Source organism: Primulina eburnea, chromosome 8, assembly GCF_022965805.1.
Source record: "Primulina eburnea isolate SZY01 chromosome 8, ASM2296580v1, whole genome shotgun sequence".
NCBI lineage: Eukaryota > Viridiplantae > Streptophyta > Magnoliopsida > Lamiales > Gesneriaceae > Primulina > Primulina eburnea.
In genome coordinates this window covers 2209913-2237890 of record NC_133108.1, presented here as the reverse complement: position 1 = coordinate 2237890, position 27978 = coordinate 2209913, and the positions used below count along the sequence as shown (strand labels likewise).

Below are 27978 nucleotides of genomic sequence, written 5' to 3'. Positions count from 1 at the left end.
AAGAATCTTCTTCCCAGTCCGCCGTCTTAGCTCATATTTCTTCCCGTATTCTTGATAGCTTACCTGGTAGAGTTACCGACCCGACTCCACTGTTCGACCCGGGTGGCATCATCTATTTATTTAATCAAATAAAAATGCCTTCCATATCCTTCTCAATTTGAGTCGTCGAATATCGAATTTTCCGTCGGACTAAGAGAAAACTATTATCACTAACTGAGACTATATTAATAATTATTTTAAAAAATATGTGATCTAGGTTCGAACTTGAAATTTATTTCATGTTTTCATTAGATTTGGATTCAATTTAATTATTTTAAAAAATACATAATTTTACGCTCCAGGAAATGTAGGCCCATTACACAGTGGATTATAGGAGCAGATCTCGGTTTCCCGCCAATAGCTAATTCCCGCAAAACTCTTCGTTACCGACCGATTCCTTACTATTTCACGGCTCAAACCCTAATTTCATCTGTCAAAGGAAAAGAGGAAATTTTTGTTGAGTGAATAATACATTGAGATCAAGAATGAAGGGTGGAACGGTTCAAATCAATTGGCACGATACGAAGCCCGTACTCACCTGCGATTTCCATCCGCAATCCAGCATCCTTGCCACCGGAGGCGCCGACTATGACATCAAGGTAAATCTACTTTTGCAAATAAGTGAGATACTCGAAAAAATTAAAAGGTTTTTCTTCCGCTTTCAGTGAAATGAATTTTTGAAAATTGTCAATTTGGCTCGTACTGGGCTGAAATATGCAGTTATGGGCAACAATGTCCGGCAAAGATCAATCGAAAGCTCCTGGAGTTACTTATCAAAGCAGCCTTTCGCATCACAATTCTGCTGTGAATGTACTTCGCTTCTCTCCTTCAGGTAAGTTCAGGGATAGTCAGGATTTTTAGTCTGAATATTATGTTAAAACTTGTCTGAATATTATGTTAAAACTTCTATGTTATTTCTATTTTTTTAAAATAATAACTCACCACTAATTGTACAAAAAAAAAACCTTTTTATATTTATAAGATATAAGAAAAAAAATAAATAACTTGATGATATGTAGTAGATCAATTAAATAAATTTTTTTTACACTTATAACAAAACACAAAATTGTATGTTTGATTTATATTTATAGATAGCTTCTTCTGACAATCAGTATAACTAGTCTATTTAAATTATATGCATTAATCATTGTATATCTAAAATATTGAAGCCAAAGCTCAATATATATGTTTGTATATCTACATATATACGGGCCCCTATAGTAGATACGCCCCTGGGTCAGTTTCCTCGGTATACTTCTTATTAAAGGGTGAAATGTGTGACAATAGATATAATGCGACTGGCGCGTTTGGGTGATAATTTAGTCTAAGAGTTTCTAGGCGCACATTGTGTAATTTCCTATGCATATATCCTATTCATCCTATCATTCCTAGGGGAAATTTTCACTGCAATAGTTACGGAGAAACAGAGTGAAAGAAGCCTTGAAAATATCACTGTTGCTTCTGTTGAGTATAGTTGAGGCACAGAGTCATTTTAATTTTGCTGCTTGAACGCCTTCATGTTCACTATGAGGCAAATATTACAAGCTATATAATACCAATTGTGCTGTCTTTGTATTGAATTATGACTTCCTTCTAAAATTGCAGGGGAGCAGCTCGCATCTGGTGCTGATGGTTAGTTACTTTTCCAAAATAGATCGTTTGTCACCTGCTAAATGCTTCTTTTCAATGCAAAAGTTGTCATGATAAATTGAGTCTTTCTTCTCTGTAGGTGGAGAGCTGATTTTATGGAAACTAAATTCTACTGATGCTGGTGAAGTGTGGAAGGTCCTTAAGTCATTGGCGTAAGCATTTTTTCTAACTTCATTTGTGCACTGAATTCCTCATTGCTGTAAGCATTTAATGTAGTTTTCTACAATATTGAGTCTGCATCTGATTGTTGTGTAAACCAAAAGTTTTGTTTTTAGTATTTATACATGTTGAAAAGGCAGAGGGCAGTAACAATAATGAGTTTGGCATTTTCTTCTTATGTTGATCAATAAGCTTCTTTTAGGTTTCACCGCAAGGATGTATTAGATCTACAGTGGTCAAATGATTGCGCACATCTCATTTCTGGATCAGTTGATAATACATGCATTATATGGGATGCTAAAAAAGGCAAGACAATTAAATAAAGTATAATTCTAATGCCAGATAATAATATGTAGCTTTATACTATTAATTGATATCTGGCTTGTAGGTTCTGTTCACCAAATTTTGGACGGGCATTTTCACTATGTTCAAGGTGTAGCATGGGATCCATTGATGAAATATGCAGCATCTATTAGTTCAGATAGAACTTGTCGTGTTTATATTAACAAGCCATCTAAATCAAAAGCTGTTGAGAAAACAAACTATGTTTGTCAGCATGTGATTGCAAAGGCAGAACCACAGATAGCTGAAGAATCTAAGGTTGTAACATTAGTTATATTTTACGCACTCACGTGCACGTGCACGTGCACGCACTCACTCACTCAGAAACACTTATGTAACCTTTCCTACCGGATTTGCCACTTCAGTCTACAAGAAGCCATCTTTTCCATGATGAGACACTTCCATCTTTCTTCCGAAGATTATCTTGGTCACCAGATGGATCATTTTTACTTGTGCCTGCAGGTGTAGCCCAATCTTTATATATTCTTATCATAATGTTGGAACAAAAAACAGTTCTTCATGTTCCTTTGAAACCAAATTATTGCTCTAGCCCTTTATATTTCACAATTTTTTACACAGAATCTCGTAATGATTGCTGCTATTTTATGGTGAAATAATAGGCTTACCGATATATGTCCCCCATGCGAAATAGGAGAGATAGATAGCATTCAAATCAATTGGAAATAATGGAGTCACGTACATGTGGCCTGTGTTGTGTTGTAAATGTTCTGTCACTATTTCTATAGCCAGATATTTGCTATTAAAATTTTGTGATTGCTAGCAGTTAAGGTCCTAAGGCCAAATGAACCCGGTTATAACATAGTTGGACGGCCCCCTTAATGGCTTAAGGCTTCAGATCCTTTCTTTGTGTTATTTTTTAGTTATTATTGTTGAAGGATCAGTAAATATTCCCTGCAATTGAACACACTTGTTCCTTATGGTTATAACTACTCATCCTTCCAGCGTCACATAATCATTTTCATGGAAAAAGGAAATGTTAATATTAAGTTTTAGCTTTTAAAAGCTTTTGTTTGCTTAGGTTTTGCTACAGCCTGTACGCAACTATGTAAATATACTGCTGAGGCTCTTAGCAGTCCTGTCTTAGTTACTGTTATCCGAATGCAATGTTGAAACTTAACTGAGATTTCATTTGTACTAAAATGCTGCTGTCAGTTACACAGTTTACTCACTGTTTTTTTCAATACTTCAGGTTCTTATAAAAGCACACCTGCTTCTGAACCAATCAACACAACATATGCTTTTTCAAGGCAAGATCTTTCCAGGCGAGAATTCTCTACTCTATTAGGGTGCATTTGGATTGAAATATTTTAAATTCATGAGTTATATCCATTATACTTGTTTGGATGCCTTTAAATTCAATGGATTTGAAATTCCTTAGCTCCCATTTTGAACATGTTTTATAAATTCTCCCAAAATAGAGTAATTTTAAATCCATCAACCAAATCCAAACGCAAGCTTAGATTTTGACTAGCCCATTATGTGATTCTTAATTTGGTGACTGCTAAGAGTAGCTCTGCTATACTTCGCTAAGATACTAATATCTCTGTATCTGTGTCCGATTAGAAGTTATATTCTCCTTTTGAATCTTTGGTGTTTGATTTCTTCTCGTGTTTTAAAGCAGGCCTGCAGTTATGCTCCCTGGTGCCAACAAACCTGTTGTAGCAGTACGTTTTTGCCCCATGACTTTTAAATTGCGGGGGTCAAAGACAAGTAATATAACTATATCTATTTTCACAATTTAGGAAGATTGGTATAACGCCATTGCTATATCATGTTACCAAACGTCGTCTTATTTGCAGCTCCATTTTTCCAGTTCCCCTATCGCCTAATTTTTGCAGTGGCCACTTTGAATTCCTTGTACTTGTATGACACTGAGAGCATTCAACCACTAGTAATTATAGCTGGGGTTCATTATGCAGCCATAACAGACATTGCATGGTAATTTTCATTCCATAAACATTCTTCAATGCTACCAATACACTTTCTAAAATCTAAAATTGTTTCAATCTAGGTCTCCTACTGGTAATTTTTTGGCTTTATCCTCTCAAGACGGTTATTGCACGCTCCTCGAATTTGAATCTCAAGAACTTGGAGCACCTGTCGCTTTACCAGGTTTGCACATGTTTCCTGTGTCTTCTCTATTGAATCGGTACAAGCATGCCACTGTACTAAAACTACTTTTATTCTGCAGAAGAAAAGCAAACCGATGTTACTGAGGTGGAACGGGTCCTGGAACCCATCATCAATGATAAGGGCACGGTTTCTATGGACGATAGAATGGAAAGAATAGAGAATTCCCAAAGAGAGGACAAGAGTGAGGATTGGAGACACACTTCACCGAGTACAACAATTATACCTTCAAATCCATGTAAACCAGCCAAGAGACGCATTACACCCATGGCCATTGATTGACTTGGAATTTACTTGCATCTGTAACATTTCCCGAGCATTATTGCCCCTTCACAAATTGTGGAAGTTAGACCCCAACCTAATTTGCTGACATTTACAGTGCCACTTGGGTTAAAGTCACCTGGCTCATGCAAGAAAGAGCTAGAGTCAGCTACCTGCAAAGGGTGTCAATTCGACATTTAAGAGCTACTCTACTGGATTTAGTCGGTGTTTATTTCCTTTTTTTGGTCACTTCATTTTTATTCTCAATTATATTATATTAAAAAAAATAGAAAACAGAAAGCGAAAACAAAACTTATAAGAAAATAAATATGATATACAAGTAGGGTGGTTAACGAATCATAAACAAGTGAAGCAAAATTATTTTCAACTAAAAATTGATTATCAAGCTATCATGTTTCTTCTGTCTCTTTACTACTGCTCCCAAAATTACACCATTTTTCAGCTCACTCGCTTCTCTAATTGAACATTAATTATCACGCCAAAAATGTGTAGTCGTGTGCTATTGAGAAACGTACGTAAGGTATTTGGTATAAAATTAATGGGAAAACTAGTTTTTTTTTCGATAACTTGTTCAATTGTACGTTTGCTCCACTAAATTTTCAAAATTTTGTTTTGATACACCAACTTTTGGTTTTTACTATTTTGGTCTAATTACTTATGTATTATCGAAAAATACTGACATGACATCGAAAATTATTGACTTGTTAGACTTCACTTCAGCCGTTAGTAGAAAATGCAAAGTTAATGTATCAAATTCAAAATATGAAAACCTAACGATAAAAACTAAATTTAGGGTTAAATATTTTTAATTTCAAATTTTGAAAAATTAAAATGTCACTTGAATTCGTGATATCGTTGGTTTTGAGTATAATTCATTAATTTACTATATTCGATAGTGAGAATTAATAAATACACTTGGCCAGTTTGAAATAAATGATATTATTATCTATGAATAGATTAGTATCCGTTTTTATCATAATAGAATTAAATTGAAGTCATTTTTTTATTTAACGAAATATTTGGGGGCACTTAGGGCTGTTTGAAATGTCGTTCAAATGCCATTGAAAATCTTATAGAAATCCATGCAACAATATTAGTCAAAGGAAGGGAAAATTATATTTTACTAATATAGTTTGCATATTTTACTTTTGGTCATTTTTTACAGTTTATTTAATATTCTAAAATAAACTCACTATACACATGAAAGTTCATTTCTAAAAATCCATGTCAGTTTCTAGGTCCGTCACATAATCAAATTCCGGAAGACAAGAAGAGCTCTGTTAAAAAAAATGACCAAAAATGAAAAAAACATGCAAGTTATATGACTAAAAATGTAAATCCACCGTTACTAAAGAAAGAAAAAAAAAACATTCAAGCTACAAAATTAGAAACGCATATTCGTTTAACCGGACCATAAATGGAAACAGACATACTGATTATCATGTCATAATAATTTTGAATCACGAGAAGGGATCGAACGAACTCAAGATTCAGGATGAGACATTGATAGAAGACATATAAGGTAATTTAATACATAGAATTGGCAACGAAACTTATAACTTTTAAACAAGTCAGGAGTAAAAATTCGAAAACTACTTCGCTGTTGATGATAAATTCGTCCCAAATGGAAGTCGCAGCTTCTCACAGGGAAAGGCCATCGATGATCCCCAAAACCACATCACAGATACGCTTCAATCCATCCTCCCTAAGAGCAAGTTCAGATGGATAATTCGTTCCCGGATACCGGTTAAATGCATTGTGACACGAATTGGGATAATCTGCAGCTGCCAACACATGCAAATAGGCATAATCATACATGTCCATGCTCAAATCTTGAACTGAATTCTGGAGTGAATCATTTGCAGAGGCATACATGTCCGCACATTGTTGCATAACTTTCTTCATCAACGTGTCGTTTGGGACGTTTACCATTTCAAGTGAGAGGTAAGAATTTGTGGCTGTTGCATTGGCTATTCCGACCTTAATCATGATTAGGGCCAATCCCTTTGCGTCTGCTTTTCGACTGGAGGCATCAGACTTCAGTGAGGATACACAGAGGTCGTAATATTTTGTGTTCTTGCATGTTTTTTGAATCAAATCTGAGTTCCCATGAGCTGATGAGCTTGGATAAACAAAAGAAGTGGTGAGAATTATGGAAAGTAACAACCAAAAGCAAGAAAATCCCATGCGTGGTTGGTTTTCTTGAAGCTAGAAACTCGAATGTCGAAACAAAACGATAGAGATATGATTCAATTACTTAAAAGGACCTGTTTGCAAGAAAGCTGGTACTCATCAGGGCCCCATACGGAAATTAGCAAGAAAACAAGGCCTCACGGGTCACCCATCTTTTAAAGAGGAATAGACCATTTCTCCTTGTTTTTTTCTTCGATAGGATTTTTATTGGTTTGATAAAATTAAAGAGCCACAATTCCTGATCACATGCGATTTAAAGTCTAAGATGTCGGGAATTTGGTCCATTGAAATATTTGATTTCATTTGTTTTTTCGAGGAGTTGTTTGGAGGAATACATTAATATCTCTTGGCCTTGTAGTAAACGTATCCATTGGATTTTTCGGTTTACTTGCACAATGCGTCCATTGTTCATTGAATTTGAAACTTGGAGATAGATACACCCAATTTTCACTCACATAGTGCCATTTTACACACGACATGCACTTTTCGAGTTGGAATAATATGATAATTTTGTTATTTTCAAATTATAGACTTTTTCGTGAATTATTAAACGTGATATAATAATCTAAAAATTTTAAAATAGATTTTTTTTGTTATTTGACATGGGTATTTTTTTACACTTGAAAAATATTACACAAAGACGGAAACTTTTAAGGTTTATTTACAGTATGTGTTAAGATTGGAACTTGTACCTAACTCAACCTCAAAAGCTAGCTCAATATGGCTAACTAATCTACCATCTTTTGATGGTAGTCCAACACGGATAATCTTGTCAAAGCAACCTTTTCTTGAAAGAGCAGGATCGAGAATATCCAGTCTATTGGTTGCACCAATAACTACCAACCTACCTTAAACAAAATTAATCTTCTCAAGTCAACACTGGAAATTACAATCGTCCTTAGAGACAGATTTAACTTGTCTTCAAGGCAAAAGGTAGGAAAGTGGCCGGAGATTCATCCAATGATCTGCCTTTCCATTTAATCTAAACCTTCTCCACTAACTCTCCTTTACGTACGCTGAATCACTCGCATGTCCGCAAGATGTTCCCGAATATATGACTTATCAAGCTCCACTTCAAGTATAAAAAAGACATTTAAAATATGGCAAGTACATACACATAATCAGCACGACAGTTATAATCGGACAAAAGTCAAGTTTAATTAATCAAATTGATTAGTGTATGTAAATGCTAGTAAAATTTCGAATTTTCCGTTGGGAGAAAACGTATGCTCCCCAATTCAAAAAGTCGACGAGTCAACGAAAATAAATATTTTGTTGTCCGTACACGCAAAAAATATCTTTACGGCCACTTTTGCACCGAATTATTTGAAACTTTCACCCAAAAATCCTTTTCATTCCAATAAAAATATTATTTTATTATTTATTTCCAACGTTTAATATTTGAAAAGAACTAAATTCTCCCGTTGGAAACACCCACCGCGCACGTTAGCACCACCATCACTTTTGCTACCCGGTGCCGGCCAAATTACACGACGTTGTTCCATACTTTAAACCTTCGTTCCCCCCTTTTTTTTATTCCCAAACTGAGGCCTATACCACTTATATGCATCCATAGTCTATAAATTACGTTGTATTATTGAAATTAGGGGTTTTGGATTGGAATTTAAATTTCAGGATGAGAAGGATTTGACGATGTCGAGGCTACTTGGATTGACGCGGGGATTCGGAGACTGGGCCGAGTCCCCTCGGGAGGTGACTCGGACAATTCCGACGAGTGAAAACGTCGGAGAGAGCGGGTGGCTAATTCGATTCTTTGACTCGGCTTTCTTCTGCGAATGGATCGCCGTCAGCTACCTCTACAAGCATCCTCACTCGGGGGTTCGCGACTATTTGTGCAATCGTATGTATACTCTTCCCCTCTCTGGCATTGAAAGTTACTTGTTTCAGATATGTTACATGTTAATTCACAAACCTAGCCCATCGCTAGATAAGTTCGTTATCGACGTTTGTTCAAAATCATTGAAAATTGCGCTCAAAGTCCACTGGTTTTTAATGGGTGAGTTGGAGGATGTTGACGATAACGAGGGAATTAGCAGGATTCAGGAAAAGTGTCAGTTTGCAGCCACTTTAATGGGTGAATGGCCGCCTTTGATAAAACCTCAGGCGCATGAATACCAGTTTTATGTCTCTATCATCGCGTAGCAATAATAATGTTAGTAATGGTAGTCCGATTGGTAAGAATCAGATGTTGACTAGGTTGTTGTCTTCCAAGCAGAAATTATTGTCATTGACATCGTCTCCTCCAAATAATGCATCAGTGCCAAGATCGATCTCATTTTCACCCTCCTCAGCGAACTCTACAGCTCAGGATGATAGTCGTAAGGTGTTGGGTTCGCCAGAGGAGAATAAAAAGATCTTTAAGAAGTTTATTCCTGGGCCAAAGACGCGGGATGCTTTAATGTTTAGGAGATCCGTTGAGAAGGAAAAGGAAGAGGCTGAGAAGGATGTTGGATTCTTTAAAAGGTTGTTAAGGGATAGTAGAGATGAGGATGCGAGGAAATCAGTGGACAAAGATAGAGATAATGAAGAGGAGCCTGAGAAGGAAGGTGGGTTTTTCAAGAGGTTGTTGAAGGATAATCGGGACGAGGATTTGAGGAAGTCCATGGACAGAACCAAAGACGAGGATGGACATGAGAAAGATGCTGGATTTTTCAAGAGGTTGTTGAGCAGTAGTCGAGATGAGGAACTGAGGAAATCTATGGATAAGGATGACCAAGAGTCGGAAAAAGATGGGTTCTTTCGTAGGCTTTTGAGTAGTAAACACATGGACGAGGAAGCTAGTGCCAACGCAGATGGCTTTTTCAAACGGTTGTTTCGGGATGGTAAAAATGATTCAGAGGAGATATTCTTGTCTAAATCGGTGGATGATAATGAAAAGGAAGGATTGTTCAAAAAGTTCTTCAAGGACAAGTTTGAGGATAAGAAGGATGCGAGTGATAGAAATGATGATGTTGAAAGATTGACAAAGAGTTCTGAAGACGATGATAAAGAAGGATTTTTCAAGAAGTTTTTTAAAGAAAAAAATGATGACAAGAAAGTAACAAGTAATTGGAATAATGAGGACAGAAAGGGACAAGCCATAGGTGAAGATGAGGAGCCTTCCGATTTTTCGCTATTCCGTAGACTGTTTCGCATTCATCCGGAAGATTCCAAGACTTCAGAGGCAAACAATAGCAGCTATGGTAGCAATTTGCTTGAAAGTAGTCCTGGAACCGAAATTTTTTTTCGGAAGCTGTTCAAGGATCGGGATCGTTCATTGGAGAATTCTGAACTCTATGGTTCCAAGAAGAATAAATTGGTCAGTTCCTGAACTATTCTGTTGTTATATGATGATTAGTCAATCTTGTCAATATATTGTGCTTATATATTTATGGATCAAGAACAATGTGTTTCACTTGATGTCGGATGAGTATGTTATCTTTCAAATACCATTCATGGTAAAGTAGTTTGTGAACTTGCTCTAAGTTTTATAAATTTTGGAATTAATTTGGTTCAAAAGATCATGTGTGTAAGGTGAACTCAACAGATACTTCTGAACGCACAAATTTTTTTTTATTTCTGGAGTTGCATGGTTTTGGAGTTCTTGAACACTGGTGCCATATTAGTCTATTCATAATTTTTCTTTGGTTTTTAGCATTTTATTGATGTTAAATGTTTTTTAGTTGAATACACACCTCACTGGTGATCGTGGAGATGATAGAAAATAGGAAGAAAGGAAATGAAGTTTGATTTGAAAGTGTAAGTCTATGGTACTGTGCATGATTAATAGGTTTTGGTAAGCCGAGAAGACTCAAAGATAACAAATTATTACAAATGAAATGTCCATTACATATGTGGAAGAATTAAGTTCACCACCGTTCTTCGGAAGAAGAAATAATTGTTTTTGGTTAGCTTTTTAAGGTGTTTATTTGGAGCAGCAGTTGTTCGCGTCATGGAATATGCTGAGCGGTAGTCTTGATGTTTCAAATACTATATCGAGACAGGCGCTTAAAGTATTTGTCCATTGCTGTATGTTTTCTTACATCGAGAAATATCTTTTTCCTTTTTTAATAATTAAATATTCTGTGTACGAGTCTGGCTTCTCATTTAGCACCATCTGATATTATGGACTATGGAGATGCTTGATTTCTGTAGTCCTGAGTGATAAGTCATGTAGTGCTACAGATGCAGAGCTAGCGGAGAAGTTCTTGACTAGAAAAACTAAACCTTGAGATGAGTTGAAGAATTGAAGAAAAGCGTGGGAAAAAAAGGATAACAGTGGATATATTGGAATCGAAGGGTGTAAAGTCAGTACAAGTACGGACAAAGAAAACCGAACTTTTCTTGTCAATTAATAAAGGCAACATCTCCTGAGACTAAATTTTCGAGATTTACCAATTTAGGAAATGGTTTGGAATGCATGCTTAGCAAGTTATGTAAGAAACTATTAAATTTACATGTGATTTTTCCATAAAATAACAGAACCTGATATTTGATGTTTCTCTTTCAAATTGGTTATTTGTAGATTATTCATTGATAAAATTTTTTATGTAGATTTTTTATTGGTTTTATCAATTTGAGATTTTACACTTTCTAGCATCATCTGAAAAATCACGATAGAGGACTTTGGTCTTGATACTGCCCAAAAACAAAAACACAAGTTATTGACAGCTGGCTTTTAATATCTTTGGTACCGTCTGTGCTTTTTCCGTTAATGTTTTCTTGTAAAGGACGATGGTGCATTGATATAGGGTATCTTTTGGAAAGTGTTGTGGTTTTCCTATGGGGTGTGGCAGGAGAGGCAGTGGAATTGATAAAATCGAGACTTCAAAAGTTTGGTAAATTGTGTTATAATTGAGAAACTAATTTGATATCAGTTCAAAAGTTCAAAATTTAGGGGGATATTGGATGCTCGAAGTGCAGCTGGTAAAGGCTTTGGTTGGTATTTCCGGCTTACAAATCTGTGGGTAGTAAAATGCTTAGACTTTGAAGAGTTACATGATCATTACTTTGCTTCCTGAGGTTTAAGATAATTGGACATGCAGTTTGTGAAATGCTATTGTGTTTTAAAAAGTTTACTGAAAAACTTCTACGATCTGTTTTTTGAGGTTTATCATGTGTCAAAGCAATGATAAAAATGAAAAACGTGATAACAGGAAACCATGAAAGTAATGATGCCACCAGTTTGTTAATGCTAATTTATGTATTACTGTTGTGATATGCATCATCCCTGGCTCTTTGGAAAATTTCAGAACATCCTGAAAGTCGCGTTTTCATGTGCTTGATTATTTTATTCACATATGCAGAAAGGTCCTGGCTCACCTAAGCAGCAAAATGAAAACTTGAATGCTAAACCACCACTTCCAAGCAGTGCATCACAGTTTAGAAAGGGGACATATCATGAATCGCTCGACTTTGTTCAAAGTTTATGTGAGACATCTTATGGCCTCGTTGATGTATTTCCTGTTGAGGACAGGAAAGCCGCTCTTCATGAGGTTGTTTGCTGTTTTTTTTAACCGCCTTATTTCTTTTGCTGTTGTGCGTTCACTTTTGTTGTACTGAAATTTGATCTTTCATTTTTAGTCACTCGCGGAGATCAATGAACATATAGATGAAGCTCAAAGCAGTGGAGGTAAATACACTGTGCAGTTAATCACTCGTTTTGTGAATCAATGACTGTGTCGAGCTCAAAACTCTTCTTGAGTTGGGAGTATGTGGTTAATTTTGTGCAATTGTAGCCTGTAGGTGACTTTATTTGTCATTTAATGCTTTGTGTTATTTTGGTAAGATATTATGTGGAACTACTGCAATGCAGGTTTATTTTCTTTGTAGATTCTATAATCTTGCTTTTTCTTGATACTTTATATTGTGATTTGGAACTAATGAATAGGGAAACTAAATCTTGAAAATGATGTGTCATATTCTTGTTATCTTATTTACTGTTACAGACTCAAGCTCAGGAAAGAACTTGTTTCCTGAGGCCGTTCTCTATTTTACCCCTTATTTAAGTTTAATATGTCAAACATCTCATTGTCTTCCATTTAGAAGACCTTTATTCGATACTTTTGGGAGTGCTTTCCAATAAAACCCTACTTTCACCTTTTATATGTCTCCTTAACATGGAACATTTTTCATGATATAATTGTATACCATCTGTTGTGTTATGCGACAGGTTGTCAATATTTTGAATTTATATGCCTTGTAATTTATATGATGAGAAGAGCTTGTGGCTTTGATGTATCTAAAGTAGAGAGAAAATTGGTTGTGCATGAGCTAAATTGTTACTTCGTAATCAATTCCTTTATTCGTGTTGTGCTCCACCTTCAAGATCGGAGTTGCAATCTCTTCTTTTACTGTTCTTATTCCCTGTAAAACCATATTAATTTTTCCCTTCGAATTTCCTTTCAAATTTGTGAAATGCAATCTCTCAATCAAAAGAACATAGGCTGAGGAATGTAACTGTGAGGAAACAAGGATCTTGAAGTTACAATAATTAAACTTTATTTGCTATCTAATTCATTTCTGAGGAACTTTTGGAGATAGGTGATCACCCTCCCTTGATGCATCTAAATATAAATTGCCTTAGGTTTTGTCGAGGTAATAAGTTCATCAATACTCAATCCTTAATGTTGATCTTGTGCATGTAGCTTAAGCCTAGCTAATATGTTCCCCTTTTGGGTTTGGAGATTCTGATTGTAAGGTACTGACCATGGACATAAAACTCGAAAAGTAGTTTGTTTCTTGGGGCTAATTGCTTTTCACCTAGGAGTTTGGTCCAGGCCAAAGATCTATGTTTGAGGTTATTTTGGCTTCAATCTAACTTTATTTGATGTAAGTCAATATCTGGACTTTACAATTGTGAGTGTCTCTGGGGTTCTTTGATAAACATAGATTTATTTGTGTCCTGTTGAAACTCAAACTAGTTTTGGGTTTTATTAGTATTTTTATTAATTAGTTTAGATACTTTATAACTTCTTACTTCTTTGTTAGTTCGTTCTATTATATTGATAAAGAGGTAATTACTTTGTTTTTTTATTTAATATGTCTACTAATTGTGTTTGTGATGTTTAGTAATTATTATCGTACTTTAAAAAGGCTGATCCCCCAGGAATATGTTTTCCGATGGGGAAGGGTATGCATCGTGTGGTTCACATACCTGAAGATGAAGCCGTGCTATTAAATTCAAGAGAAAAGGCTCCTTACCTGATATGCGTTGAAGTTTTGAAGAGTGAAGCCCCAAGGTGAGATGTGTCGGCTGTGTAATTTAATAGAGTATCAGTGAATATAAACTTCTGCGATGATTGTTGTAATTCATTGGATGAAGCCCTTACGGGCACATTTTCTTTCCGTCTTTTCATACAGTAATTTAAAGGACGTGTCAAATTCTCAAAAGATATCCAAAGGAGGAATTCCATTGGCAAATGGGGATGCATTTTTGCCAAAGCCTCCACCATGGGCGTATCCTCTCTGGACAGGGCAGGATATGTACCATAGTGGTTATGATAGGATGTCGAGGTCCACCTCAGAAGCAATAGACCAGGCAATGACAAAGTTATGGGAGGCCAAAGTAAAATTTGTGCGTGTTAATTTTTCAGTGGACTATCAATCAGATCCTGCAGTTCATTGTCGCAATCCTCTGTCTGCTGCTTCTAAATGTGGCCGAACCAAAGAAGAAAGTTGTGTATTTCAACAAAAGGATGGATGTGATTTGGAATTGGTGAGGGTTATCTTGTCAGCTGAACCTGGGGTTAACATGGATGACATAGTGGACCAAGATCTACCTCGTCGGAAAGAGCATCGACGCGTTCCAAGTACAGTAGCTATTGAGGAAGTCAAGGTGATATTCTCATTTTATATCTTGATGAAACATTTTTCAGAGAGACCATCTTCATGCAATCTACCCCCGTTGGCACCCTTCGGGTTCATTTGTTTCAATTACTGTTCCAGGCTGCTGCATTGAAAGGAGAAGCACCTCCAGGGCTTCCTCTTAAAGGGGCTGGTCAGGATTCATCAGATGCACAGCCAAAGGTGAACAATTACTGAAATACCAAAGTTGTTTTGAGTTTCTATTTACCAATGGTTGTTTTTCAGATATTGGTTTAATTTTAAACAGACTGCAAACGGTGGTGTTCTTAAAGTAGGTGATGCATTAGCTGGTGAACTTTGGGAGGTTAAAAAGGAGAGAATATGTAAAGCTTCAGTGTATGGAGAACTGCCTGGTTGGGACTTGCGTTCTGTAAGTGTGTTATTTGACGCTGATTTATTTAATTGTAACTAAGTATATCGGTTCTAGACTTTTAAATTTAATAGTTTAGAGCTATTCAATCTAGATTTTTATATATTCTATAAAAGTTTATTGATAATCAATATAAAATTTTGTAGAGTTGTGTTCACGAAACTTCGCGAAATTTAAAATCAAATTTATTAAAATTTTAATAAAAATTAATACTACACAACAAAAATTATAATGTTTTTTTGGCTTATAAATTGAAAATAATAAATTATTTGAATAAGTAAAATTTAGTTTTTATTAATTATTATATAACATTTGATGTTTAATTATTTTTTATAATTTAAGTTAACCTACTTCTTAATTTTAATTATATCTCAAAATTCATGTATATGATAGTGAATAAATTTTTTATTCACTTGAATACATGTATATATATATATATATATATATATATATATATATATATAATGTGTGTGATTGAATGATATATTAAAATACTTTAAAAATTTATAAACACACACATATATAATAATAACTATATGAAATTAAATATATTAAAATTTTATTAAGTTACTCTAAATTTAAATATTTTAACATATATATTATATATTTCAGGTAAAAATATTAGTTTTGTTTATTTTGTTGTAACACATATTGTCAAAAATAAAATTGATATATTTTTTCATACAAAAATATACTTATAAATGAATGAAATTATTTTAAGTTTAATTATTTATTAATATTAATAATTGTTACATATTAAAAAAAGTTAATTAATTAACTAAACATGTTGAATTGATTTGAATAATTGAAGTTTAATTGCAATAAATTTAGGACCGACTTATTTATCGCCTTTCGTAAATCAAATCATAAGTAAAAAATATTTATATTGATAGATAAAAATATTTAAATAAAAAAAGTTATTCACGTTCAACTAATAGTTAAAAAAAATAAAAAATAAAATCACATCTACAAGATTCCGTGAAAATCTAATTATGTGAGATTCTTTGAAAGTAGATAGAAATATACAAACTCTACAAAAGCATATCATTTAAAAAAAATCATCAAATCTCTCCGACAAATACACACCCTAATTATTTGTTGGTTTTTATGTCTGGTGGCTTCTCCATTTTCCTTGGGGAACAGAATAGCCTCATATGTAGGATATCCATGCCATTTAAATCTCTTACATTAGAAGGTTGTTGGTGCTCAGGATAAAATCCTGATCCTACGGATTGATAAGAATATGATGAATAGGAAATGTTACGGTCACAAGTGATCAGTTGAGGAAGTTACCATAGTTATGATGTACTCTCAGTTCTAAATGGTAATGCACTGAGTGAGATGTAGAGATTGATTTCCTTTGAAGGGTACAGTGAAATTCGGTAGTTCGGGCATTGCTCTGTAACCCATTCATAGGAATGGCTTCATTATCGGAATCCTTGATGATCAAGAATATTTTGTTCATTATCGAGATGGCCTTCATGTGCTATGTGTCTGAGTTGGTGTGTGCTATGTCGGAAAGAGACGGTGAATCAGGATCATTTGCTTATTCATTGTTCTTTCACGAGTTGCCTTTGGTTCAGATCTTTGGAGGAGATGGATTTGGTTTTGGTAATTCCAAGATATGCACACGAACTTTTTACTTTAGATCCCAGGCGCGAACTTGGCAGGAGGGTAGAGTTTTTTGGATAACGATAGTTCATTGTATATGCTGATGCTGGTCAGTATAGTTGTAGCAGAATAGGCGGATTTTGACAATTTAGAATAGTCGGTTGAAGAGTGTAATGACAAGATTAAGATTCAGACATCTAGCTGGATTGGGAAGCATGTAGAGTTTAAGAACTTCTCGATCTCAGATTTGTGGTGGTATTGAAGTTATATTTGTTGTGGATTTGATCAGGGTTTTTTTTTTGTTAATATGCGGGTCACTTGTCTGCCAGCTGTAATTACGCTAGTTGTAATTATACGCTTTAGATTTATGAATATAATATTGTTCTCTATATAAAAAAAATTCTATATGTGTTGTATAAATCAAGTTTCTTGCATACATGTTTACATTTTCCAATAATTGTTGCATAATGTTGAGAAAGCCATTAAATTTAAAAGGAAATTATACAAATTATTTTATAAAATACGTTTTTATTAATTTTTTAAAATAAAATATATTCACTATAGAAATGAAAATTTAACTGGAGTGTTAAAAATTGGGGTTAGTATTTTGCTTAGTCTATTTTGACTATGGATCTCACTTCTTTTTATGTGGACTTCTCGTTCGCTTTTCGTAACTAATTTTATTAATCGATATAATATCGTTTATTATAAAGAAACTGGAGTGTTAAAAATTCAAAAATTTCACTGCGTGTGTCAAGTATACTATGATGAACTTGAAATATGCAAAGAAAGATTATACTAAAAATTAGTATAATTTTTATTTTTTTGACACTTCTTATTTTCAATTTGTGCTGCTGTGCCTGTGACTTTCCATGTTAAGTGGATTATGATTTGTGATTCCCTCCCCTCCTACCGAACATGAAATTAAAGTTCACCCAATCGCCAGTCCCTGCTATAAACTACACCTTCAATGAAAGTCTTGCCTCAGGCAATTATTTAATTATAAGCTAGGTTCTTCTCTTCTGTTTTATTCCTTTCTGGAGATTATCTTTGAATGGTGTAAAGTCAAGAAAACGGGGACCATATTGTTCTTTTTGTTTGGGAAAGAGTGGGGGGTTGCAGGGCAAAGATAAATATGATGTTCTTTGAAACTACTCCCCCCTTGAGAGAAGAATTTGAAGAACACAGGGAATGAGCTGTGCCACAGAATGTAATCAAGGTGGAACTAGTTGTCCATATGTCATTGTATTAGCTTGACCAAATGTCTAGAAAATCCCTTCACTTTCAACATGTTGTCCATCTTGTTTACTGTTGTCAGATCGTGAGTTCTGGAATTGTTTGGATGCTGGGAATTATATCACTGGTTATGTCTTACTGTTGTGACCAGATCGTTCTATTATTTTTGTCTAGGCAATTGTGAAGAGTGGGGATGACTGTAGGCAGGAGCACCTAGCGGTTCAGCTTATCTCACACTTCTATGGTAGGTGTCCATGCTCCCATTACCATTCTGTTCAAGTTACTTGGTTTTTTTGTCCTCCTTTCATGTTATTCGATGCATTCTTATTTTTCATATTTCTGAATTTTAACCTTACTAATCATGAAATGTATTTTTCAGTCCTGTTGTACCTTTTGTATGGGAGAGCTTGTTTAAGAAGAAACTAATGGGGCTTATATGCTCTTCCTACCCCGTTTTTTTTATTAAGCACTGCAAGATTGAAATGCTGTTTGATCCATTGCATGTGAATGGTGTACTCTATTTCTAATTAGACGTACTGATTCTTCTTCTTTTTTTATTTATTTTTTATTTTTTAGGTTTTAGTGCTGCCAGATAAAGTACTCACTCCTGTAAATGCATTTGTCACGTTAGAATTTCCCACGCAATTAAAAAGTAACCCAAATTGTGGCATAGAAAGTCTTCTCCTTTGACTGTTGATATTATCCTGTCTTACATGCGCATAACATTCATACTTGCTTATATCCTGATTGACAATCTGGAAGATGGACATTGTGTGCTAGACAATTGTCCCTGTTCCAGACATACTTTAGTTACCTATGCGGTTTATTTCTTATCACTTCATGTTGATAAAGATGCTGGAATGTAAAAAACCTTAATTTCTGTTCCTATTTTCATTAAGTTCCTTGAAGTTCGTTATAAAAATTTAATGTTTTTTTTTTCATTTTTGAAATGCTAGATATATTCCAGGAGGCTGGTCTCCCTCTGTGGTTGCGTCCCTATGAAGTCTTAGTTACATCCTCTTATACAGCTCTTATAGAAACTATTCCGGATACGGTATTACACTGATCTATCAATTAATTAATTAGGTTAAATCTACTTCATGCAAAGTCCTCAAGCTTGAGCTGATCTTATGTGTCATTATTTTTTCGACAGGCATCACTTCATTCAATTAAAAGTAGATTTCCCAACATTCCAAGTTTGCGGGACTTTTTCATTGCCAAGTATCAAGAGAACTCTCCCACTTTTAAGCTTGCTCAGGTACAAAATCTTGAAATGTTATCTAGAGATTTTGATTTCTCCTCTTTCTCACCTCATGCATTCGTAAAATCAGAATTGTTACTCTCTCTCCCCCTTTCTCCTGCGTGGTCAAGTTCATATCTTAAAGCATTTGGATTCGTTAATGAAGACTGTCAAATTTTTTTGAAGAACCTGATCATTGAGCTAAAAACGTGCAGTTTCTCCCTTCTGAAATTCAATGAGATTTATATAGAAGTCCTTATGATGCTATCATTATATATCTTGTAAAAATCAACATATGACATTTCCACCTAGATACCATATGAGAAAAGCAATGGCACGGTTTGTGTTATCTGACTGCGCTAGTGAATTGCTCATCGTTAACGATAATTTCTGCATGGCAGTCAAACTGTCAAAGCAAGTGGAGGAGATGGAAAATAATTGATGATAATTTTTATTCATGAACAGCATGAAATAATCTCATTACTTGCAATTGAATATCTACCAAGTTTGTCTTGTGAGGTTTTTCTTGTTACTCAAAATCAAATTATATTTCAATGATCCGCACCCCTGAACGCCCACACACTCTTTCAGTCTATATTACTTTTAATTATGGTGGAATTTCAGGTACACATAATCAATTACTTAAAACATTGATCTCTTGCTAAGTTATAAAAACAGGGTTAAAAAGCTTATAAAAAGGAAGGTCAAGGTGACTATTTCTTCAAGTAAGGATTAACAAAACATTAATTGTTGCTGTAAAATTCATGAATTTTTTGGATTGACAGGACGACATGCAGTGTTGCTATAAAACCCTTAATTTTTTCGGATGTGGTGAACTTTTTGATTATGATGCGAAGAAATTCATAAAAATAAGATATATTATCTGGATCTGCCTCTGTAGGTCTGAAACGTAGACCCTGGAAAACCAGTAATGTTTATTGGTCCTCTTGGAAGCCCATGCTTATATGGACTTTTGTCGTTTGCAGTCTCAATATTTTAGCCATGATAAAATATTTGATATGCTTGTGAACCTCTTTCTGGAGTTTAAATTGAAAAAAATCCCCTTCTTTAAACTTGTGTCTGCTGTTTGATTTCTTGAGAAAATACTTGATGCCAACGAAGAAGGTGGGGGGATATTGTCAGTTTCATAGTTTTCATTATATTGTTCATTAATGTTAATGTTTCACTTTAATTTGTCTGTAATTGAGCAATTTTAGGACACGGTCTCGAATGACTATAAGTTTCTAATTTTGTGTTCCGACTCATCTTTTCATCGTAGAGGAACTTTGTTGAAAGCATGGCCGGATACTCTTTGGTTTGCTACCTTTTACAGGTGAATATATCTTTCTCTTGAAATTTTGCAAAAAGGTTAACATCATTGATTGAAAAGCATTAATACACACAAGATTCTGCTTCGTGGAGTTTTTTTTTATCTATGCTAATTAAGGACTATGGTTGCTCTGTGTGTTTTATTTTTTTCAGCTTGTGCCTTTTCGTTTACTTTTTTATATACCAAAACCTGTCTAGAAAACAAGTCTGTGTAATTCATTAATTATTACAATTTGAGGCTTGTTTCATGATTGAATGTTATTGTTGGAGGTCATTTCCTTTATCACAATTGAGGCTTGTTTCATGATTGGATTATATTGTTGGAATCAACTCGATATAAATTAGGTTACAGGTTTAATGCATCTTTTTACGTGCAACGCCATCCAAGATTTCTTTCTCTCTCCAGGTGAAGGATAGGCACAATGGGAACTTGTTGTTGGATGAAGAAGGTCATATCATACATATAGACTTCGGTTTCATGCTTTCTAATTCACCAGGAGGTGTGAATTTTGAAAGTGCCCCTTTTAAATTAACTCGTGAACTTCTAGAGGTAAGACTCTCACACTTATGGGGCAGACAAACAATACATGTTTCATTGGTCTATAAATGCACACATGGATGTTTAGGGCTGTCTTTGAGTTTTTCAGATTCTACTATAAACATAAAAACGTTTGTTTGTACTAGGTGATGGACTCTGATGCCGAGGGGGTTCCGAGCGAATTTTTTGATTATTTTAAGGTAAATGTGAGATTTTTTAATGCTGCATTATCATTCAGTTTATACATTTGAGTTCTGTCCTCTAGTTTTTATAGCTCACCTTTCATTTTTTGTTCAGGTTTTGTGTATCCAAGGTTTTCTTACGTGTCGTAAACATGCAGAGCGGATAATTCTTCTTGTTGAGATGTTGCAGGTAAAACTTAATTTTTTTTTTTTTGCTTTCTTTTCAGTCTGTATCTGGGGTGATGTCTTTTTATAAATATTTAATTTAATTTCAATGTATTAGTCATAGTGTTGGGAGTAAATTATTTGTATATGGTGGATTGAAAGGGGGAACAAGAATAGGATGAGTTTGGATTCACTATTCTTGTTTAAGACTTATGCATTTCTACCACCATTGTATGTGAAAGAGGTGGTTATTAGTTAATCTGTAATCGTGTTTTGCTTGTCGTATGCCACTTCACTTGTGTGCAACAGAAGTATTCCTTTCATTCCAGGCTCCAGGATTCTTTTTCTTCCATTTTCAAATGAGATGATGGCTTGCTTGGACTCTTCATCAATGTTGAGAAAAGCAACAGACTCATTATTCCTCGTATACTGGCTTATGGCTAAATAAAACCTTTTGAAGGTGATGTGCCCTTTTTTCCTGCATCTTGAGTGGCATATCCTTGTTATTCCTTTAATAAGTACCCTCTTCTATTTCTTTGCTGAAGTAGGTATATTCTACTTCATTTCTGCATTGCTCCACATATCTTTAGCCATGATGCTTGCATTGAAGTGTGAGCCTTCTCCACTAAGTGGTCTGGTTATGAAAAACCTTGTCAGCCCATTGATTTTCATGTTTTTCAGTTTACAACTAAAAAGTCTTCCTTGTTCTCATTTATTCATATGTTTTTTTCCTCTTCAAACATCTTTTCTCGGTGACTGTTTGTAACTTTTCAATGAGAGTAATGTTATTGGATTCTTAAACTTCTTCTAGTGATGAACACCTTGTTGATTTTTTTAAAGCATTCTTGTTGATTTAATCTTCATTTGCCTGAAATGAAACCTTTTCACATGTTTGATTTCTATCAATGTTTGAAGCCTTGTTCTTTAAGATTTGATATGTATGCACGCTGCTTATAGTCTCATTCCCTGCTTCCTTAATTTCGTAAAAATAAAATCTATTGAGATTTACAGTTGGCTTGATATCAGCTCTATACAGTTATACACCTCACATTCTTCACTATATCCCACAAAATTGCATCATTCTCCTTTTTCCTGAGGCCACTTTTCTTCCGGTCAACAGGAAAATGATAAACCAAGTTACCATAAATCTTTGAACACTTCTGTAATCAATCTTATGTCTTCTAGTAAGAGACATTGAGAAGCTAGACGCCAATTTTAATAGCCAAATATTTCTTTGATCGATCAGTTGACTTTAGATTTCTTGCGTTTAAAAGGGTGTTAGATAATTCAAAAAACCTGAAGTCTGTTTTATTCATGCATCAGTGCTGATCCGAACATTGAGTTGCCTAGCATCTAGAAAGATTTTAAGTTGGAGGCTTGAACCACCAAGAAGGTGTTGTGGATATATAATCCACCACAAAATTTTCTTTTACCTCATTGGATCATAATATGTAAAAATGTTGACCTCGCATCGCTGATAACTTTGTTGGAAGTGGATACTGGATAATATAAGGTGGAATGGTCTACATTAACTCCTTTTGACCTTTTTAGAGAACCAAGTTTTTTAAAGCACAAGGACAAGAGGAGGATTTTTTTTTTATAAGAAACCATATTATATTCATTTCAAGACATTTATTATAGTTGGCGGACAAGTGATCAGCATATTAAATAAAAAGAAAGACAAAAGCCCTGCTCAAATCAACAACAAATACTAACTCCAATCTCTCAATAAATCCGAGGTCGAGAATTTCTTAAACTCTACATGCTTTCCAATCCAGTTAATCTTGTCCCAACACGCTTCAACTGACTCTTCCAACTATCAAAAATGTGTCTATTCCACTCCAAGCATACTTACCAGGAGATACAATGAACTATCACAGCTAAAAAATTACACCCCTCCCGCCAAGGTCGAGTCCAAGATTTGCAGATCTTGGAACTACCCAAACCAAACACATATCTTCCGAAGCTCTGAACCAAAGGCAACTCGTGAAAGAACAACGAATAAGCAAATGATCCTGATTCTCAATCTCTTTCCAACACAGTACACACCAATTCGCCAGTCATTTGCATCATCTCACAAGTTGGCAGCTTACCTAGTACTTTGGTTCACGAGAAGACTTAAACTTTTGATCGGAGCTTTCCAAATGACATGAAAGAGATGAAACTGAGAATAAACATTAGGGATCCTCTTCGCAATCTTGATATCTATAGCCCCCTCAACCAATCTGTTCCTTTCTATAGACCCTAACAAAGAGCTCAACTCAAACACTTCTTCATCTCTCAAATCCTTGCGAAAATGCAAAACCTAGGATAAAGAAGAAGAAGAGCCATCCAACCGGATAAAATGAAAAGTGCACTTGTTGTGAACCGATGATAACGCTTTCAAGCACAACCACCTTGATTTTTGCTGCAAATAAATCCTTAAGCATAAGAGTGTCTTGGCTAATTTCCAACAGACCTCCACAACAATCCCTGATAATCTTAAGAAATATGTGGACCACAGGTTCTAGTCGGAATTACGAAAATCCTAACCTATAACTATCACGATACTGATATAATACCTCATTTTTGTTTATCTCCGGAATCCATTCTTTCAAAGGACGAATTAACTCTGTTTTCAAAGAAACATCTTCAAATGAAACGTGGAATCCTACTCGTTATTCAACCATCACACCACCTTATTGGCTTCAAACTAAACAATTTCAATGCGTTGCTTGACCGCCTTACCAAGAACAACCCGAATCAGGTCCCAAGAGATATTGACCTCTTCCCTAGTCATTATAAGTACTTCACTCCAGCCCTTATCTTTACCATTAAAAAGTTTGACCTTATCCTAAAAAATGGTAGACGCCGGCTTACTCAGTGCATGATCAACATTATGAAATGACTGATTATCTCGCTCTTGACCTTCTTGCGAATTTCCTAGCACATCTTTCTTACCACACAGAGCTTTGGACAAAAATATTAGCCAAGCATTTCGACCCCACATAGCAATACCACTCGGTAAGTATGATGCGCTGCCTCTTACCTTGCTGAATGAATTTAGTCACTTCCAAAAAGCTACCTCGATTATTAACAAACCTATGAAGTTGATGCCCTTAAAATGGTTGAAAACCGGGCATGATTTAGCATTATTGATGTAATCCAAAGCTTCGAACACAACCATTGGATGCCTACCAAAATCCGCTTCCAACAAATAACTCGCATTCCGGCTTCTTTCTGTCAAACAAATTGAAGTCCCCCCACTACCCAGCCTGATTAGAAACAATTTATGTTCAACCTTAAACTCTCCCTCCAAACGAGCACATAAGGATCGCAAAACCCCTCAAAGACTGACTAGCCTCCCTACTCGGAAATCTCTGCAGCGGCGGCTTTGAAAAGCCTCCCTGACACATCTCGGACAAGTGTTAAAAACGGCTAACTGTGATAAGACCAAAGCAAAGACACTAAAAGGCTAAATAAACGACGGGGATGAGGCTAGGCCAAATGAATCCGGGAAGGCAAAGGAGCAAAGAGGAAAGCAAGGGAAAAGAACCAAGACAGAACGAAGATGCACCGCCTGCAACTAGAAGAAAATTAATCGACGAAAGTGAGAAATCTGGCAGGAAGGGAAGAGAAAGGAACGGAACAGACGAGAACTAGAAAGGATTGGATAAAAGAGAAACCAGAAGACGACTAGGAAGCTGACGAAGAAACTCGCCTGCGGCCGGCGAGGACTGACGTTGCACGAGAAAGGAGAAGGATAGAAACGATCATTCGCTGGCTAAAAATCAGCAACATGTCTCCAGGGGACGTTTAAGGGGAAAAAGGTGGCGGCGACCGCCGTCGACGACCGGTGAGGATCGGCGACGGTTAGAGAAGAATGGGGACGGAGGCTAAGAAAGTAAAGGCTGGGAGGCTCTAGTCAGGAATTGGAGGGAGAAGCATTTTCAAAAATAGGGTTAAAATTTAAATTTATAGAGGCCAAAGGAGGGGAAATTTTAATGAACTGAAGTATATGGAATAGCTGTAACTTTAGTTTTCAAGGTCTTGGGATTCAAGAGTGAACAGGTTTGCCAATATATCCAGCTTCAATATATGCTCCTCTTATGTAGACCAGGACATTTTTCAGAACGGACTAAATATTAGGCAAGTTCAATACTCTACTTGGCTCTATTTTTTCGAGCTTAGAAGTCTATTATAATTTGCACTGATTTTACAGGTGCTCATTGTGCTTACTAGAATGATGAAGGCCTCAAAACTCGAACTCTTGAGTTTCTGAGTGATAAATGAATCCTGTCAATCTAAATTAATCACGACCTATATAGATATTTTGCAAGTTAGCATAATTGTAGTATAATCAGATTGGAGTTTATTTTTAATGTTGTTATGTAATAAGCAGTTATGCACAAAAAGTGATAAAGACAATACCTTCTGTGAAGTATGGGTGGTTCTTGAAATCAAATTGAAGAATAAATTTGTTTCACGCTCTAGCTCTTGGGCCATTTGTGTAGTGCATTATCTCCATCACTTTATTCCACCATGTATATGTCTATAACTTCAGTATCTATTACTATTATTAAAGTTTAGGTATAAATAGTAACTACTTTTGGTCTCTCATACCATACCAATTTTTTTCCCAAAATATATTTTCCCCGTAATTGCCAGTATTTTTAAATAAAAAAGCATAATAAATTAGTGATTAAAAAAACATAATAAATTTGATATTAAAGGATTAACTTTCAATAAAAATTATTCTTATTTCATATTTATATAAAAATTTATTATACATAAATATAAAACTATATTTTAGATAAAAAAAATTAATTTACTTGTATACATCGTGTGCGAAGGTTTACTAGTATGTGGTTGTGTGACTAGGTGCACTCTCTTATCCTCGTGGTACGGTGAAACTGAGCTTAACCTAGATTAATATGCTGTTTCTTTGTTTGGTACATAACTACAGCTGTTCAAATCTTAGCTTCACATAATGTAATACTTTGCTATTGCCACAGGATTCTGGTTTTCCATGTTTCAAGGGAGGTCCGAGAACAATACAAAACTTGCGGAAACGGTTTCATCTTAGTCTAACAGAAGAGGTTTGATGGTTTTCCTCGTATATACTTCTTACATGTTATCTATTTGAGCTTCCACTCACTAATGTTATTTGTCTAGCAGCAATGTGTGTCCTTGGTGCTTTCTTTGATCAGCAGCAGCTTAGATGCATGGCGGACACGACAGTATGACTACTATCAGAGAGTCTTAAATGGAATATTGTAAGCATGGATTACATTTTGAACATTTGCTCTTGATAGTTGACTTGAGGATCACCAATAGATGATCGAATTACTCGAGGATTTGTGATTACGGAGGGATGAGTACATTTGAGATACCCATGAGAGTCAACAAGGTCACTTTCAATGCCTGTTTTAGTCAAGAGGATTGTGTAACAACGTTCACCACAATGATCTGTGGAGGTGTAGCTTATGAAAGAGAACTTGCCGAGGGATTTCATTTTTAGTTTTTAAAATTTTCCATTGTTTCAAGTAACGTGGTTCAGCGGACTAGGATTGAGCTTCTTTATTTAAAGGTATCTATTTTTAACCCATTGGGAATGGGAAAATACTGTACAGAATAATTGATAACAAAGATGTTAAACATTCAAGATGGCCCTTTGAATCTGTGACGATGATTTTTGAGTTTGCAACACCAGCAGCTGCGTAAGCAAAGAGGCTGAGCATGTACGTTAATTGCTCACATATTCTACAATGAGCTTCAATTCATGACTTTGCCAAATGCTTTTTCTCTTGGCTTCAACTTTTCTAGTGTCCATTACAAGGTTGTATTCTTTTATGTGCAATTCAGAGATGCTTAATTAGCATTCTATTTTGCTGTACTGCATTGTGTACTGTGTATAAATCAGAGTACAGCTACTGTTTGCTCATATTAATGGAAAGTGTGCCATATTGGTGTATCAATCAAATGTAAGTTTTTATTTTATTCTAATAAGGTTGATATGCCTATGGTGTCAAAACAGTTTGTATTTATTGCGTCTCTTTCGTTGCAGGTTCATAAATATTTCATTATTTGCAACTAAATAATCATTTGTGGTATTATAATGCAGGACCGACGTTCTCTAGTGTTACTAACTTCTCCATAGAGGAAAATTGAAATTGACTTCGAATATTTTGTTACTCATCTGAAAGAAAAATACCGTTTAGCAACAAATTTTCTTGCTAGGTAAAGATTCTTACTTGAAGTTGGGGCATGATGTGGCTAAATCTAGTAGATGGATTGACCCTCTTTGCTATCATGGAATATGATAAAAAAAAAATAAACCTGAACCAAATCCAGTGTTTCTTCCAAGCTCTTTCGTTCCTGTAGTCAATGGGCCTGGAATCTCTTAGTCTCTGCATCAAGAACGCAATAAAGTGAGATGCACGGCGCTTGCAGCTTCCGTTTACCATGTTTGGAATAGCAGGAATCGACTAATGTTCGTTGGTGAGGCGCCCAACGTCGAGGACAACATCAAGAAAATCAAGATACATGTTTTTTGCTGCATTCCTAGTGCTATTGAGGCGTTTAATGTATCGAACTAATCATGTATTTGTATGGTTAGGTAGATGTAGATGGTTGGTTTAAGAAG

General features: G+C 35.3%; 3 protein-coding genes across 4 annotated transcripts; 2 read left to right on the top strand and 1 right to left on the bottom strand.

The window, feature by feature from the left end:
• Window positions 1-373: 373 nt before the first annotated feature.
• On the top strand, window positions 374-4681 carry LOC140838342 (chromatin assembly factor 1 subunit FAS2-like). Of its 2 annotated transcripts, none has more exons than XM_073204566.1 (12): window positions 374-638; window positions 760-871; window positions 1645-1671; window positions 1769-1841; window positions 2051-2154; window positions 2237-2448; window positions 2556-2652; window positions 3401-3473; window positions 3833-3875; window positions 4025-4149; window positions 4223-4323; window positions 4403-4681. In XM_073204566.1, the coding sequence occupies exons 1-12, from the start codon at window positions 525-527 to the stop codon at window positions 4621-4623; spliced, it is 1302 nt and encodes a 433-aa protein (XP_073060667.1). In that variant the 5' UTR covers window positions 374-524; the 3' UTR covers window positions 4624-4681. The 2 variants fall into 2 exon arrangements, with proteins under 2 accessions (XP_073060667.1, XP_073060666.1); XM_073204565.1 differs by having other exon boundaries at window positions 3833-3921; window positions 4011-4149.
• A 1326-nt stretch (window positions 4682-6007) lies between these two features.
• On the bottom strand, window positions 6008-6911 carry LOC140837668 (cell wall / vacuolar inhibitor of fructosidase 2-like). The gene has a single exon (XM_073203780.1). The coding sequence runs from the start codon at window positions 6808-6810 to the stop codon at window positions 6265-6267; it is 546 nt and encodes a 181-aa protein (XP_073059881.1). The 5' UTR covers window positions 6811-6911; the 3' UTR covers window positions 6008-6264.
• Window positions 6912-8210: 1299 nt separating this feature from the next.
• Window positions 8211-27670, top strand: LOC140838340 (phosphatidylinositol 4-kinase beta 1-like). Its single transcript, XM_073204563.1, is given in 17 exon segments — window positions 8211-8964; window positions 8966-10135; window positions 12123-12311; window positions 12400-12448; window positions 13925-14057; window positions 14179-14653; window positions 14764-14844; window positions 14930-15052; window positions 18074-18143; window positions 18856-18953; window positions 19053-19157; window positions 20419-20472; window positions 20875-21018; window positions 21153-21206; window positions 21304-21378; window positions 26348-26431; window positions 26511-27670. Coding segments are annotated over 17 exon segments (3501 nt in total). The 5' UTR covers window positions 8211-8469; the 3' UTR covers window positions 26613-27670.
• The last annotated feature ends 308 nt before the right edge of the window (window positions 27671-27978 follow it).

Coding starts and splice junctions, on each gene's coding strand:
- LOC140837668 (XM_073203780.1), bottom strand. CDS start 6,810: ATGGGATTTTCTTGCTTTTGGTTGTTACTTTCCATAATTCTCACCACT.
- LOC140838342 (XM_073204565.1), top strand. CDS start 525: ATGAAGGGTGGAACGGTTCAAATCAATTGGCACGATACGAAGCCCGTA. Junction 2,155..2,236: donor TATATGGGATGCTAAAAAAG/GCAAGACAATTA, acceptor TCTGGCTTGTAG/GTTCTGTTCACCAAATTTTG. Junction 3,922..4,010: donor ATTGCGGGGGTCAAAGACAA/GTAATATAACTA, acceptor TCTTATTTGCAG/CTCCATTTTTCCAGTTCCCC.